The following is a 16,089-nucleotide window of genomic DNA, read 5'->3' as shown; positions in this document are numbered from 1 at the left end:
TTTTCTTGTATCCATTTCGTAGGAGGAAGTAAAAAAAACAAACAAAAAAATCACAAGTACACGCTGAACAGTGAACAGGCCAGGACGCAGACCCGCATGTCAGCCTAATCAGCGCTCTCTACCAGCTGAGCTCTCTCGAATGCGTCTCTCTCCACTCCCGTGCACGCGATTTTTGCGGTTTTGGGTCGGTTTGGGTGGCTACCGTGGCTCATTAACTGTCGGCGGCGCCCCCCCTTGAGATTGCGCTGTAGGCGGTCGCAACGGCATGTGTTCACGCGCATCCATTCTCCAGTCCTTTTTATATTATACCCAGACAGCACAGTGACTAGCGCCGATGGTTAGTGTCGTTCAATCCGAGTGTATCCTCCAAGGGTGTCTATAAACCTCTCTGTCAACAATGTAGGCGCTATGTATGTAGCATGTAGCATTTGCTCATTGGGAAGATGCATTTGGGTGCCATCTAGTGGATATAGTATGTACATATAGGCTTTATTGAACCCTGTTACACAGAGACCGTACGGTAGTATGAATGTCAACGCAATTACCGTACGTACTGTCTCGCCCCCAAACGTACACAAAATCAACCATACGTAACTATAAATGGCCCTTAAGGAGTCCTTGGCCTGAAAACGTTGAAGACCCCTGACTTAAGTCCATTATCTTCTTCCATCACACACACGCACAATATCTGCATGCTTCCACTCAACTTCTACATTTATGTTTAAGTACAAAAGTATTGGCATCAAAATGTACTTAAAGTACCAAAAGTAAAACTAGTCATTATGCAGAAGGTCCCATTTCACAAGTTTTTTAAATGTATGACAATCCTTTGAAAATAGCAGATCTACAGCTCGTAGATCAGCTATTTTCAAAAAGAAAGTATAGGACTGAAATGTTTAATGTAAGTTTTGTAATAATAATCAAAATCTGCAAAGTAACTAGTAACTAAAGTTTTCAAATAACTGTAGTGGAGTAGAAGTACAATATTTTCCTCTGAGATGTTGTGGAGTAGAAGCAAAAGTATTGAAAACTGTACATGTACTTGGTTACTTTCCACCACTGCTGGAATGTTACCAACATTGTGTAAGTGTAGCTCTGGCATCACCTAGTGGTACATCAATGCTACTGCAGGATGGAGACCCTGTCTAGGCTTAGTAAAGTGGACTTTTAGGTATTAAAAAGGTCTTTAAAAGAATGTCAACAGACTACTGAGAGAAGGGACCAGTCCAATGATTCAGAGCCTGTCTGCAAATACAAGTCGCTACAACCTAAGGAATGGGAGGACACTCACACAACCTGTGAGTCACACACAAAGGCACCAGATGTTGTTCCTCCCAAGAGCATACAAGCTTTACCAGAACTAATAGAAACGTTCTTATCGTTGTATTTTGATATTTGATGATTTGTTTAAATGTTTTTGTCTTATTGAACTGAATTGTAAGAAACATCAAAATTCATACTGTTATGCTATGATGTTTTCTAATAAAACTTGAACTTGAAAACCTTTGAGAACCACAGCGTACCAAATAAAACAACCCAGCCAGTCACAAGCGTACTGGAATGTTCTTGTACTTACCCGGCGCTGCAGGACAGTGCGGGGACAGAGATGGCTTTGCGGACGCCGTCTCTGGCTTTGGCCCGCCGCCAGGAGTCCCTCTCCGAGCGCGTCCTGCCCCGTCCGGACGCCAGCTCGTCTTCGGCCTCGCCCCGCAGGCCCGCCCCGGAGGTGAACGAGGACGAGGCGGTGGTCAGGGCCGTCTCCGAGCGCGTGGTCTCGAAGAAGGCGGGCGACTCGGGCTTGGCCAGCGGCGCGAAGCTCAGCTCCATGATCTGCCTGGCACTGTCGCTGATCTGACTCTGAGACGCGTAGAGACAAGACGGGGCGGAGATAAGGAGAGACAGACAGACAGAGACAACTCATCATAATTTCAAATTGGGGGCGAGCAAATACATTTGAGAACTACTGATTTTTATGGCACCATGCTTATCTTCCCTGTATCGTTCCAATTTTAGCACCACTTTACCCTGCCCACCCCATAGTCTCAATAGAATCCACCCCAAAAGTACCGCCCCCTTCTCTTCAGTTACCAGGAAACTGAAGTGGGGGGGGCGGTACAAGGAAAATGAGCCCCTGTGACATAGAATGGGGCCGACTTCGGGGCGCCCGCTGGCCTACTGGTCCGGGGGCTACCACATAGGCATTGCCACATAGCAAGGCATTGATGCCCGACGGCGTTGCCGGTTCAATTCCCGATCCGGATGACCTTTGCCGCGTGTCACTCCCAGTCTCTCCCCCCATTTCCTGTCAGTCTACTGTCCTATCCAATAAAGGCATAAGAGCCCCAAAACAAATCATAAAAAAAGAAGAATGGGGCCAATTTAAAAAAAGTACCGTTCAGACACGCCCATTCAGAAAATCACTGAAATGAAAGGCAAGGCTTAGAGTTAATTTTTGGGGGGGTTGAAGAGACACTGGGAAGACCAAAAAATTAAAAAAAAATTGAAATTCATGGTGTAGTCCCTTTAAATGGTTTAAATCCATTCGTTTGATTAACCTTCACTCGTCCCTGCCTCACCTGGATCTCGGGGGTCAGGGTGGGCAGGTCAAAGGTGAAGACGGAGTGGCCGCCGGTGGTCAGGAGGTCCACGCTGTCCAGGCTGCTGTAGGACGTGCCCTTGGCCCGGTGGGACTCCACGATGTTCTCAAAGTGTCTGCTGAAGGAGTCCAGGTGGGGGTCCCCCGTCCCCCGCGGGCTGGACACCGAGATGGGCGACTTCAAGGCCGCGTGGGCCTCCACGTCCACCTGCTCCAACGGACTGGCAGGGAGGGAAGAGTTAGTTGTATTAGTAGTAGTAGTAGTAGTAGTAGTAGTAATAGTAGTAGTGTAAAGTACAACTAAGGACTACGGACGGAAAGCATTCTTGCTACTGTATGTATGTGTGAGGTGTGTTCATTAATATATTCTTTCCCTCTCAAATAATCGTATAAATCAGTATTTCTTAAACTATGGGTTGTGAGTTAGTCGTATTAGTAGTAGTAGTAGTACTAGTAGTGTAAAGTACAACTAAGGACTACGGATGGAAACTAGCATTCTTGCTACTGTATACATGTGTGGGGTGTGTTCATTAACTCATTCATAGCCAAGCCACGTTTCCCCGAGTTATTTCAGTACCCCCAGACTGCCACGGCCCGAGTTTCCCGAGTTGGCAGCCTTTTTTTTTTTCTTTTTTTTTTTTTTTTCAAAAAAAAAATCCAAAAATGCCTAAAATGTATTAGGCATGATCGCAATCGCAAAATTGCATGTTTAGCAATTTCCGTGTTTGCTCCATGTTAAATCCGGACAACTGGACCCCTGTTCTGAACGTGTATTCTACTGCTGGCTTGACCACTTCATGGCTACTTCCGTTGTTGTGCCTGAGAACTTTAATCCATGAGTACAATATATCGTCGCTCTCGGACAGACACCTCGCATCTTCATATTTCAAGTGTGTTTGGTGCACTAATTCGTCATACACGAGTGTTGCACAAAAGTTGCGAAAATAATAGATCGGCTATGTTCACTTTTTCCTGTGGTTTTAAAAGTAATAATTAGAAAAGGAACGGTTTTGTGACTTAGAAGGTTTCCACCCAACAGCAACAACATGTATCTGTAATATAAGTACTAGTAGAAGTAGTAGTAGTAGTAGATAGTAGATAATAATAGTAGTATTAATAGTAGTAGTGGAGGGGTAGACATCGTGCGTGTTGAGAGACCACGCGTGCAAGCCCTGCTCTGTCTCATTGCCCAGATGAACTGCGTACGGGGCCAGCTGTCTTGTATAAGGTTGTTCCTTTTGGAATTATATTAGACTATTGGGGTCAGTACTACAGTAGATTATAGTGTGTGGTAGTGTACACTGCCAAATAGATTATTATTATTATTGTTATTATTATCGTCATTATCATCATTGTTATGGATAATAGGAATGGATGAACCAACCTAACGCTGGTGGCTGTTGGAAAAGACACAAAAAAATAAAATAAGTACACTTCTGTTATTTTGTGAATGTTCACATATGAATGTTGGCAGCCGATTTGAACAAATGCCACAAATCAGTGTTTCCTGTTTCAAATCTGCAGCCGAGCCAGTCAGATGATGCTACTGGAAACGCATACCCCATCTTCTTGAAACCTGGGGCTACAGTTATGAACAGGGCCCATTGAGAAATGTACATCATGTGGTCTGGTAGGACACCTGCTGCTGGACTGGTGGTACTGCCTGAAGGTCAAAATTCAAGCTCTCCCCAAGCAGAGCAGTAGAGTGCAGAAGTCCTGATCTCACTCCTGCTACCCCTGGGTCATAGAAATATTTTTTCTACTGAAAATCCCATAGATAGCTATGTATAAAAACTGTGTCCCAAAAAGAGACTGGGAGGCCAGGGTTCGAACCCCAGTCGGGTCATACCAAAGACTCTGAAAAAAGTCCCTGCGACATACTAGCGTCATGTCCAGGGGGTGTGCTTGTACATCAAGCCACATATATAAAAAGCTAGATGCCTCATTCACCTCTGCAGTTCATTGGAGCGACGTGCAACAATATGTAGTCCGGACTTCCTGGAAAAACTAAGGGACTGCTGCCAGTGAAGCGCGTCTTTTCCGGGACTTATCCAAGGACTACAATTCCTCAGAGCCATGCAGTTCCGATGTTGCGCGGCTCAGCTGTTCTTACAGGTTGCGTACGTAAAGACCCGCCCCCACCTGCCTCTGATTGGCCTAGCAACTTCCGTTATGTGTGACACGCGTGGAAGCAGATGCACACGGCTTCCCTTGGTCCCTCGATGCATACAGTATGCACCAGAGCCGAAGGAGGCGTCTACCTTTCTATGTCTATGCATCAAGCTGCCTCATGTAATGCGAGATACAGTAGACTCCTTCCCTATGGGCCTCATTGCTCGGCAAGGCTTACTAACGGTATGTGACTCTGTGTTGTTTATGACGCTGAGTTACATGTTCTTACTCTTTTGATGAATTTGTACTAGTTTAAAAAAAATACAGTTTTTCCACCGCAATTCATGGATGTATAAAAATGGGTTTTATTAAAGATTCTTCGTTAAATAAAAATAGCGATAGAATCATCACTAAGAAAATAGTTGATCTCTGAAGACCCCTGGTATAGAGCATTAACAAATTCATCCACCAGGGGCATTGACAACTCATTCTTATGACTTCCTATCTGGCCACGCTTTATAAACTAGGCTATATATTTTTTTTAAAGAGAAAACAATACAAAAATTAAAATAAGCGAATATTCGACTTCGGTGAACAACATCGGATAGTGACTTTGATATTCGAATAGTTGGTGAATGCCCTAGTGTGTGTGTGTGTGTGTGTGTGTGTGTGTGTGTGTGTGTGTGTGTGTGTGTGTGTGTGTGCGTGCGTGTGTGTGTGTCTCTCTCTCTCTCTCACCCCTTCAGCATCAGACTGTAGGCCTCATCCTGTTCCCTGGTGGTCCACTGTCTCTTCATGTAGCCCTGCATCCGGACGCTGGCCCAGCTCGCCACGCTCTCCTCCTCCTCCTCCACCTCCTCCTCCTCCTCCTCCTCCTCCCCCCTCTCCACCCTCCCTCTTCCGTCCTCCGTCCGTGCCGGAGGAGGAGCACGACGATGATGATGACCCTTGGGTCCGGGGCCGGGGCTCGAACCCCCCGCGGTGGTTCCTCCTCCCTGAACGCTGCGGTTGCTCCCGAAGGCCGAGTCCACCTCCTCCATCCTCTCCTCCGCCCGCGAGGCCACGGCCGCCAGCTCCTCCGCCTCGGCCTCCGCTCGGATCACCTGGAGAGGACGGAGAGGAGAGAGAGAGGTTCCAAGTTCCTCTGTTAGTGGCTGTTCATAACTTTTACCTAACCCTAACTTTATGATAGGAGTTTATGCACTATTTTCTTTTAGTTGTTGGACTGTAACGTTTTATAAAATATGTTTGGGGAGTGCATTCCAGAAGAAGGAATACACTCCCCAATAGATACACCCACCACTCCCCAGATCCTCCCTACCTTCAAAACCGCCCTGAAAACCCTACCTGTTCAGAATTGCCTTTCTGAGTTTACGGTTTGATTTGAACTTGTTTTTAGTGTTTTATTGCTTTTAATTATTTCTAATTGGCTTTAAAAATCCTCTCCCCCTGGCTCCCACACACACGTGAGTATATCGAAAAGAGCTACATAAATTCCAAGTATTTTTATTATTATGTGAAACTTAAATGAAATAAAACTTTCATCAAATGGAGAATTGGCCTGGGCCACAGGGTAGTGGTCCAGGCACCTAGGCTGGTAATCCAGCCCTTGCAGCGTTGCAGCATTGTCAGCCTACTATACACCTATCAATAAAGGCAGAAAAAAGCCCCAAAAATATATATAAAAAAAAAGACAATCACCTCGTCCAGATCCGTCTCTCTGTAGCAGCGTAGCGGCACGGCGTCCAGGTCCGTCTCGGAGTACTTGATGCTCCGCAGAATGATGCCTGTGGTGGTGGTGGTCCGCTGGTGGGGGGCGTGGCGGCCCGGCGACGCCAGCGGCGAGGGGGCGGGGCTCAGCAGCTCCACCTCCACCTGCCGCACCTGGTGGTAGGCACGTCACAGTTATTACATCATCGTCTAATCGTAATTATTTGACATAATCGCAATTATTTTTAACAGTCATCATAATTATTTCCATGTAGAAAAAAGAGAGTAAGGAGTGCATCTGTTTGGCTGTAGAGTAAAAATCTCCCACGAAAGGTGCTCTTTGGTAGCCAGGTGACAAAATTGATGCAAAAAAGTTAGACCAAGGCACTCTTGAGGGACAGTTAAAAAGCCTTTATTTTAGGGCTAATGCATGGCAAGAATAAAAAAAAATCACCTACGCATTGCGGCACATAATGCCGAAGAAGGTATAATTATTTCCATGTTGAAAAATTTATATTTTTTTCAAACATGTTCAAAAATAGCGGAAATAGCATATCTACAAGCTATTTCCACTATCAATGTTCTTTTTTTAAGTATAAAGTTGTCAAATATGTCAGTCATTTCTCTGTATATTTAGGTTATATCATAGTCATGTAAAAGGTTATAAATCGTGACAGCCCTACCTGGTGGTACGATAGCCTCTGAGCTGCTCCCTGGGCGTCATGCTGCCCGCGGCCGCCCCCCCTGCTCGCCCCCCTTGCCGCTGGACCGCTGGGTTTGAGGTGCAGGGAGGTGGGAGGGCTGGGGCTGGGGGTCTTGCTGAGCGGGGGGGTTGCAGACGGGGCGTCTGAAAAAAGCGAAAGAAAATTGTTATAGTAATCTAAAGACTTAAATTGAATCCATGCAATCTTATTTCGTTCCAATCTGCATGGTAGATGTTAAAGACATGATGTCGTTATATCCAGTGTTGAGTTAGTCCGGGGTCACGTGCCCCCGCCACCCAATATCTTATCTGAGCAGTGGTCGCGCCTCTCAGGCTCTCACACAAACGGACATGCATTGATGCAAAAAACACCCAAGTTCACACCTCGCCAACGCTTTAGTGCATATATGGGCAACTGTCGGCCCGGGGGCCACATATGGCCCCCACCTTCAGTTAATGCGGCCCTCAGCAGGTTAATGACTAGTATAGTGGTATAATGCTAGTCTTTTGAATTTATGTTCATTAAGTTAACATAAGTATAACTAAATGCATTTGAAATTAATGTTACATTTCAGGATTCCAATTCAATAGAAGCAAAATTAGCAGATGTACAGGCTCAAAACGTGTCGCATTTTGAGCTTGTAGATCGGCTATTTTTCTACTCTTACTGGAGACAATGTTTCTGCTTGACAGCAAATATGCAAAGTGGCCCCCTGGAGTGAGTGTGGAAATATAGTGTCTGCTTTAGTGTCACAACAGGGTGTTTTAACAAAGAAACAAGCCTGTAATCAATAGACCTGTTTAATAGGTGCTGAGCAAGGTGCGCGTGACGTCTCTAGATAAACGACCCCCCCTCCCCAAACATTGAATCACCAATGCACCACTGATTATATCAGTGTTTTTCAGTTGGGCCTTTTGACTCAGAGGCTTTCAGCTTTCAGGAAGTAACCAAAAATACACAGGGAAGACATATTTGCATATTATAACCACACCTGGGGTCTATTAGAGTAATGATAACTCCATAGACACGTACAAAACAGAAAAAGGTACACAACTATGGAATGGGTACCAGGGGTCTCCATATATGGGTACCAGGGGTCTCCATATATGGGTAACTGTTCTGATATGCATCACTGGTCAGATGGCCAAGAATTGGGCGAGGTTGCATGTCGCCCTGAGGCGTCTTACTAGTATATGGACTAATAGGACACCAACTGCTTGGTGATTAGGACCAGAGAGATTCTTTAACCTATTTAGGAATTAGGACTGAGGCTGATTCTTAAAAAAACACCTTCAAAATTCTGACCTAAGTTTTCTGAAAATGTCTAATTTGTATGTTTGTTTGTTTGTTTTTTCTCCGTAAGTTAAAGCCCTACTTGTCATCATACAAGTGTCGCACAAAGGTAGTGAAAATAGCAGATCTACAAGCACACAACGTGTGCTTGTAGATCTGCTATTTTCACTATTTTAAATCGTTTTTTTTAAATAACAACAAAAAATGGAAGGTTTTGGACATACAAGGTTTCCACCCGACGATTTACTGTACACAGCAGCAAGAGCCCCAAAAGCGCTTCCCGTCTTGAAAGGTATAGTTAGAAAAATGGGGTTCCCGTCCAAAATTGGTTAATATCTATAAACGTACATTATAATTTCCGTTGTAAATAATTTACTGCACCTACCATACACCCAGTGGAAACGCACAAAACACAGCAATGCATGTGTCTGTGATTCTAGATCTGCTGCTATTTATATCTGCGGCAAATGTGTCTCTACTTACTTGCACATGTAGGCTAACATATCAACGTGCGCGTGTGCGCGCACACACACACACACACACACACACACACACACACACACACACACACACACACACACACACACACACACACACACACACACACACACACACACACACACACACACACAACTTAGACAAACAACTAGGCTGTTATGGATGAGCAGAGTCAACAATTACACGCACAGAGCTGAGGTGTTTGTTCTAAAGTGCTATACTTGAGGGGACTTAATGATCTCATCGTCATCATTTATTTAACTCAAGAGGGTATGGATGGAGCACGGATTCATAAACACGAAGGAATAACGTATTTCAGAAAAGCACCCAATTTACAAATTACTTTTTGCATAAAAAATAGTTACCTACTTCCTCCCGAGGGGGAAATTCAGTATTTTCACAAGGAGCAATTAGGGGTTAAGAGTCTTGCTTAGGGACACACATCGCCATTGCTACCCTGGCCTGGAATTGAACCAGGGACAACCAGGGGCTCTGGTTCCCCAGGCGGGCTCCCAAACCATTCAGCTATGCCGCCCCTAAATCAGACTTGCAGTCTAATTTCAAGATAGATGGGTGAGTTATACTACTTCACATGTCCTGCCTTTGGCAAGACAGTAGATTTCCAGTGGATTGGCAGATCATTAAGCTTGTAGATCAGCTATTTTTGCTACCTTGACCTTGTCTGACTTCAACGTTTAAATCTAACTATGAAGATGGATTCTGCTTTTCAATGGGAGTGGAGTGGTTTTTGCCATGTTGCGAGTTTCAGCAAAAATATGCTCCTTTCTCCATAAAAAAATTGAAAGGAAAAAAAGGGAAAGAAACTGTATTTGCAGGACATTTTCAGGAAAAGAGTTGAAACAGCACATCTGTACGTACAAAGTAATACCTACTTTGTCAGGTATTTTTTGTTGAAGATTCATAATGCTAACATTCTTGCACTTACACAAAACGTGGACCTCATCCCCAACTCGGGTGTCGTTACATTGCATAACCTCTAGACTTCTTTCCAGCCCTTTATATCTGCCAGAAACCTTTGGAATTCACCCTAAAATTACAAATGGCCTGTCTGTCTGTACATACAGTTTTCACACAAACAGGTATTTTTCTAACCTAAACACCTTGTTTGAACTCTACATAGATGTCACATGAGGTCATACTAGTATATGAGCCACTCTGCTGCACAAGAGTTGTGCAACGTGCTGGCCATTGGGAAAAGCGGAACAACTCCCGGCCATTAGGAAAAAAATACAAATAAAATGTCGGCCTTCGTTCCATTTTGGGGGCTGGGCGGCCAACAAAGTAAATCGTCACTGTCGGGCAGAAACCTTGTATCTCCAAGTTTCAAATTTGTAAATTTTTTCGCAATGCAAAGCCCTGCTTCATCATACAAGGCTGTCGCACAAAAGTAGTGAAAACAGCAGATCTACAAGCGGTGCGAGGCGTTGTGTGCTTGTAGATCGCCTGTTTTCACTAGTTTAAATCATTTTAAAAATGGTTTTGGACATACAAGGTTTCCACCCGAAAATGACAAAATATAACTCATGTAATTGGCCCACTGGCTTGTCACTTGTCATGATCTGAAATGGCAAATCTTTGAGTAGCAGCAGCGCTATAGAGAGATCTCTCTCAATAGCGCACAATGAGGGCCTCTCCAACTCTTTTTCCCGGGCTGAATCAGGGGACCAGCACGTCCCTGTTGTGCAACCTCTGTAGAGAGTGTAAAAACGGTTTTCAAAGTGGGGACCGGGGTAGGGATTGGATAATCGATATTATTGTTTATTGTGATAAAAGAAAAACACTCACAATAATCGTGTTGTGGAGATTTAATTTATCGTGAAATTGTCCACCGTCGTGCACAGGGATCAATTCACCTTTTATTTGCCGAGCTGCTTATCCGGTACCACTTAAACCCTCTATAATTAAACCTACTCTTTTTATTATTATTTTGTTTTTAATACATAATGATTGCCCTATACAAGTAAAAATGTATTCTTTATTTTATGTTTTAATTTATTTTTAGAAATAGTTCATCTTTCACTTAAGAAAGACGTAAGTTGATGATGTCATGTCATACAGCCCTATGGAAAGTGTGCTAACTAAAAAACAGCTTTCTAAGGTTAGTTATTTTAAATTCTGTTTACTAGCACATGCATTCCATAGGGTCTGGACTACACATGGACATAATGGCATCAATCATCAACTTGTGCCAGGAGTTGTCCCTATTGAGTGAAAGATATAACTATTTCTAAAATAATTAAAATGTTTTAGCTTTAAGTTGTTTTCGTTTTTTTATTTCAGTTCATAGACAGTATTTATAATAGTGTATAGGCATACCAGGCTTATTAGTGAGGAATCCTTTTAACAACAAAAATGGTCTCTATTCAGATGGGGGTCATGTGGTACAGTACATCAATTAAAGGTTCCTTGACATGAAAATGTTTGAGAACCACTGGATAAGGTGGCATAAGGCGATATTGATTGTTATGGATATTGCGTTGCATCTTTGATGATGCAGCTTCTCCCCCTTTCCCCAGTACCCTGGATACTTAAAGTCAGATGTGGATCACATTCACTTTGTTATTGGCATAATATCAAAAGATGAGAGGAGAGAGAGAGAGAGAGAGAGAGAGAGAGAGACAGAGACACAGAGAGAGATATTAAGAGACACACAGAGACAGAAAGAGAGAAATTGAGAGATGGGAGAAATACAACAATGAGCGAACACAGCAGCAAGATTTGTGAACTGTTGTGATAAAGAAGGCTAGAGAATGGAATACAACCACCCTAAAGGACTACAAACCATTGAGAGTCATCTAGACCTATACTGCACATACAGTATAAACAGAGCAGCTACCTTTAATTAAACACGTTTTAAATTTGAGGCTTTTTTTCTTTTCCTTCAATTGTATGCTATTGACATTGTATTGAGAACAAATAAATGCTGATATTTGTTCCAAAAAGCTTCATACCCTGCCTGTATATAATATACATAACGACAAAATGTGACATAGCTCTGTTTACTGTACCCCCTCCAACTGTATATACATTATGTTCCCCATTTCAACTGTTTTTATTATGTTTTGAAACTTGCTTTGGCAATGTAAACATATGTTTTCTCATGCCAATAAAGCTCCTTTGAATTGAATTGAATTTGAATTGAATTGAGAGAGAGAGAGAGAGAGAGAGAGAGAGAGAGAGAGAGAGAGAGAGAGCAGTAGAACAGAAACAGAAACAAAAGCAGGACAGATGGAGGGCAGTGGACACACACACACACACACACACACACACACACACACACACACACACACACACACAACTTAGCATCATCCATCACTGCGCGTGTGACACAGCCAGCCGTTGCCATGGCTGCCTCCTATATTATATTAGTTCAGTTCCTACCTTCATTTAGCCGTAACGGGTAGAAAAACCACAGAGCAGCTAAAGTCATCCATCCACCTTCCTCTGTGGGGACTTCTATCCTTTTTTTCCAGGGCGCTCCTCCTCCTCCTGTGTGCCCGCTAGCCTGCCTCTAGCCCCGGCTACGCTCTGCTGGAACTCCCCGCTCCTCTGGCTCTGTCTGGAGGAGCAACAAGCCCTCTGTCTGTGTCCCTCCTCCTATGCTTCTATCTTTCTATCTGTCCCACACGCTGACACACTTCACGACACGGCCGTTCTCCACAGCAGCATGGTGGTTTTGTTCTTTAGTTTTTGTTCTTTAAAACCGCGCGCTGTTAGTCTAGTTTCTCTGAGGTTGATACATAGTGTTGTTCTGTTGTGTTGTCCTTCTGGAGCTGAGCTGCTCTGTGTGTGTGTGTGTGTGTGTGTGTGTGTGTGAGGAGGAGCTCGAGCGAGCGCTCTGGGATCGGACTACTACTGTACTGTGGACTGCGTTTCCCACAATGCAACGGGGCGCCGACTTCTTTTTGTGTTTCCGGGCAGGCTAGAGTAGACGAGCGTTTTAGTCTAGTAGGCGCGATGCTGCCTCCTCCCAATGGTCGACTTGGGTACTGCACACACTGTTGTTGTTTAGAAGTGCAGGGCAAAAAAAAAAAAAAAAAAAGTGTGGTGGAAAATGTTACCTCACATTCTTTACTTAAAAGTAGGCTATCAATACGGCAATGTAGAAATACTCTGTTACAAGCAAAAGGGCCACCCCCAGTTTGATGTGCATTAGGTTTGATACTTTAGGTTTGATACCTTTTCCTCCCTTTATTATTTGTTTTATTTATTTTATCTCTGGGATCCCAGTCTACACTGTAAAATCCTGTGTTTATTGGCTATAATACAATAGACCTCTCCAGACTCGACAAAAAAGACAAAAATTAAGATTACCCATGCATGAATACTAGGCTATCCGACTTTACGCCCTAAAGCTCAAGGGATAGGCCTAATCAATTGTGTACATTGCCTACAATATTGCAATGATCACAAGAGAACAATGTAATAGTCTTCTAAACCCCTGTATCATGATTCTGGACATGACATAATATGCAAACATTGTGCAAAGAAATAGGCTAACACTCTGTGAAGATAGCCGATCTACAAGCTCACGTGACGTGCGTGTTGTGAGCTTGTAGTAGTCAATAGAAGAATCAGGAATCTGATCGAGCAGGTTGATGCAGGGGCGTCACAAGGGAGGGGAAAGTGGGACTGAGTTACTAGGGCCCAAGATGGAGGGGCCTTAATTATGTTATACTTTAGCTATTGAAAAATAGCAGATATACAAGCTCACAGAGCGGCACCGAGTGCCACGCTGCGAGCTTGTAGATCTGCTATTTTTGAAAAGTTGTGAAAATCTGTGCAAATCTTTGAATATATGGATTTTTCAAGCGAACATCTGTAACAAAAATTTTGCTTCTAGGGGGTCCCTGGAACTAAATATTTTGAGATGGGGGTCCGCGGCCTAATACATATTATTTTGGGGGGTCCTTCACATGAAAAGGTTTGAGCACCACTAGTTTTTTTCAGATCTACAAGCTCTCAGCTGTGAGCTTGTATATCTGCTATTTTTCAACAGTTAACGCACAAAACAATGCATAATGATGCGTTCCCAGTTCCCCCTATGAAGAACATTCATGGGGGGCCCACAGTGAATCCTTGTACTCAGGGCCCAGAATTTGGGGTGACACCCCTGGGTTGATGTAATGCTGGCAGAATGTTGGGTTAAGACCAGTCTCTCAGGCCAGGCAGGCTATATGCCACTGTTCAACAATCTTTGAATAGCGGAAGCATTTCATCATGTCATGTGACATGACTGGTGACAGCGTAACGCTCCTCACTACTGTATCGGTTGTTCTTTGGTTTGTTTTCCAAATGATAGCGTGACAGAACAGTATGTACAGTAGGAATTATAGTAATTGGTTCACGATTCATTAATAATTGATTAAGAACTTAAGTGCAAAAAAATTATAATAAGATCATCAATATATAGGCTAGGCCTACTTTATTATTGGCTCATATAAGAATATACGGATAAGGGGTAAGGCATGGACGAAAATGCTGTCAGACTGAGAGAGAGAGAGAGAGAGAGAGAGAGAGAGAGAGAGAGATCTGGAACATTGGACCAATCAAACCAAAACCCAACACAGACTTAATTGCTATCTGGCCCTAAAACATGAATATAAACTGGCAGATTATCTGTTCATGGTCAAAGATAAAAAGCGGAGACAGATACTGACCAAATACAGACTGAGTGACCACAGTCTGGCCATAGAGAAAGGACGGCACAAGAAGTCCTACCTGCCTCCAGAACAAAGAGTGTGTGGTCACTGTACAACCTCTGAGGTCGAGAATGAGATGCACTTTCTATTAAAATGTGACAAATATAATAACATAAGAGCAGACTACTTTAAGAAATTTGAACTGTTAATTCCAAACTTCACAGTTCTAGATGACAATGACAAACAACACATTCTACTAGGAGAGGGACCTGCAGCACATTTAGCTGCACAATATGTGACTGCATGTCACAAACTGAGGGACACGTAAGCAAACAATACACTCATGTGAATATCTTGACAATGGACTATATCTTGACACACACAGACCAATTCTGCACATTTTAATCATTATGACTTATCATAATGAATATTGTATTTTATTTGTATGTTCAATATTGTTTTGTTAGAATTATTTTCTTTTTTCACTGCACTTGATGCTTTGGCAATATTGTAATTGTTACATTCATGCCAATAAAGCTATTTGAATTGAATTGAATTGAGAGAGAGAGAGAGAGAGAGAGAGAGAGAGAGAGAGAGAGAGAGAGAGAGTGACAGAGAGAGTGAGACAGAGAGAGAGAGAGTGAGACAGAGAGAGAGAGAGTGAGACAGAGAGAGTGAGACAGAGAGAGAGAGAGAGAGAGAGTGAGACAGACAGACAGACAGACAGAGAGAGCAGGCCACAGATTGTGAGTATGGTAAACTAAATTGTGTGCGGCGTCCTGTGTTAAGCCATAACTAATAGGCTTAGTGGAGTACTCTGAAGCATCTTGTTTACCCTGACACACAGGGTGAGGTGATACTAATACTACAGGGGTCTTCAACAGGGGGTCCGGGACCCCTAGGGGGTCCTCAGAGTTACTAGGGGGGGTGTGCCAAATCTTTGTGTGATAGGTTCTTTTTTTTTCCTTTTCTTTTTTTCTTTTTTTTTTACATTAAGCTCATCTATTCTGAGAAGAACTTAAACCAAAAATAGCCGATCTACGTTGTGAGTTTAAGATTGTTCATTTTTGACAAATACGGTAGGTTAGGTGTGGAGGGTTAAAGAGCAAACCAAGAACAGAGAGAAAGTTTACTAAGCATTGACAATTTACTTACAAGTGTTTAAATGCCTTAAAATCCAGATTAACATGAATCCAACATACACTGATGATACCGCTTTCAAAGTCTATGGAACTATCAATAAAATCTATTAAAAAGTTAAACCATCAATACAATTTATACAATACTGTATAATACTGGTCCCTGCTTCATCTCTCTCTCAGCTAAGGGATCCTTGGTCTGAAAAAGGTTTAAGACTCCTGCTATACTACATGAGAGAGAGCAAAAAATACAGAATGTCCCTTTAACCTGGTGAAATTATGGTTAATAAGAGGCGGAATTGAAAGGAAAGGCAGAATATGTATAATTTAATTTAGAAAAGGAGGAGGTTAGATTACATGGGCAAAAAACAAAC

The 16,089-nt window shown here is 43.1% G+C and overlaps 1 protein-coding gene across 1 annotated transcript in view; it reads right to left on the bottom strand.

Annotated features, from left to right (window-relative positions):
• psda (pleckstrin and Sec7 domain containing a) overlaps positions 1–12,558 on the bottom strand; it is a gene marked incomplete at its 3' end in the record, with an annotated part of 109,688 nt that extends 97,130 nt beyond the window's left edge. Inside the window, exons 1-6 of the mRNA XM_080740562.1 lie at positions 12,316–12,558; positions 7,102–7,265; positions 6,410–6,592; positions 5,599–5,811; positions 2,577–2,804; positions 1,577–1,857 (exon numbers count right to left, since the gene is read on the bottom strand). Of these exons, the coding sequence (XP_080596688.1) occupies positions 1,577–1,857; positions 2,577–2,804; positions 5,599–5,811; positions 6,410–6,592; positions 7,102–7,265; positions 12,316–12,364 (1,118 nt within the window). The 5' untranslated portion in view covers positions 12,365–12,558. The remainder of the gene's footprint in view (positions 1–1,576; positions 1,858–2,576; positions 2,805–5,598; positions 5,812–6,409; positions 6,593–7,101; positions 7,266–12,315) is intronic.
• Positions 12,559–16,089: the final 3,531 nt, after the last annotated feature.

Source organism: Nannobrachium achirus (assembly GCF_963921795.1).
Source record: "Nannobrachium achirus genome assembly, chromosome: 13".
NCBI lineage: Eukaryota > Metazoa > Chordata > Actinopteri > Myctophiformes > Myctophidae > Nannobrachium > Nannobrachium achirus.
The sequence above is the reverse complement of the archived record's forward strand: the minus strand, read 5'-3'. Positions and strand labels throughout refer to the sequence as shown.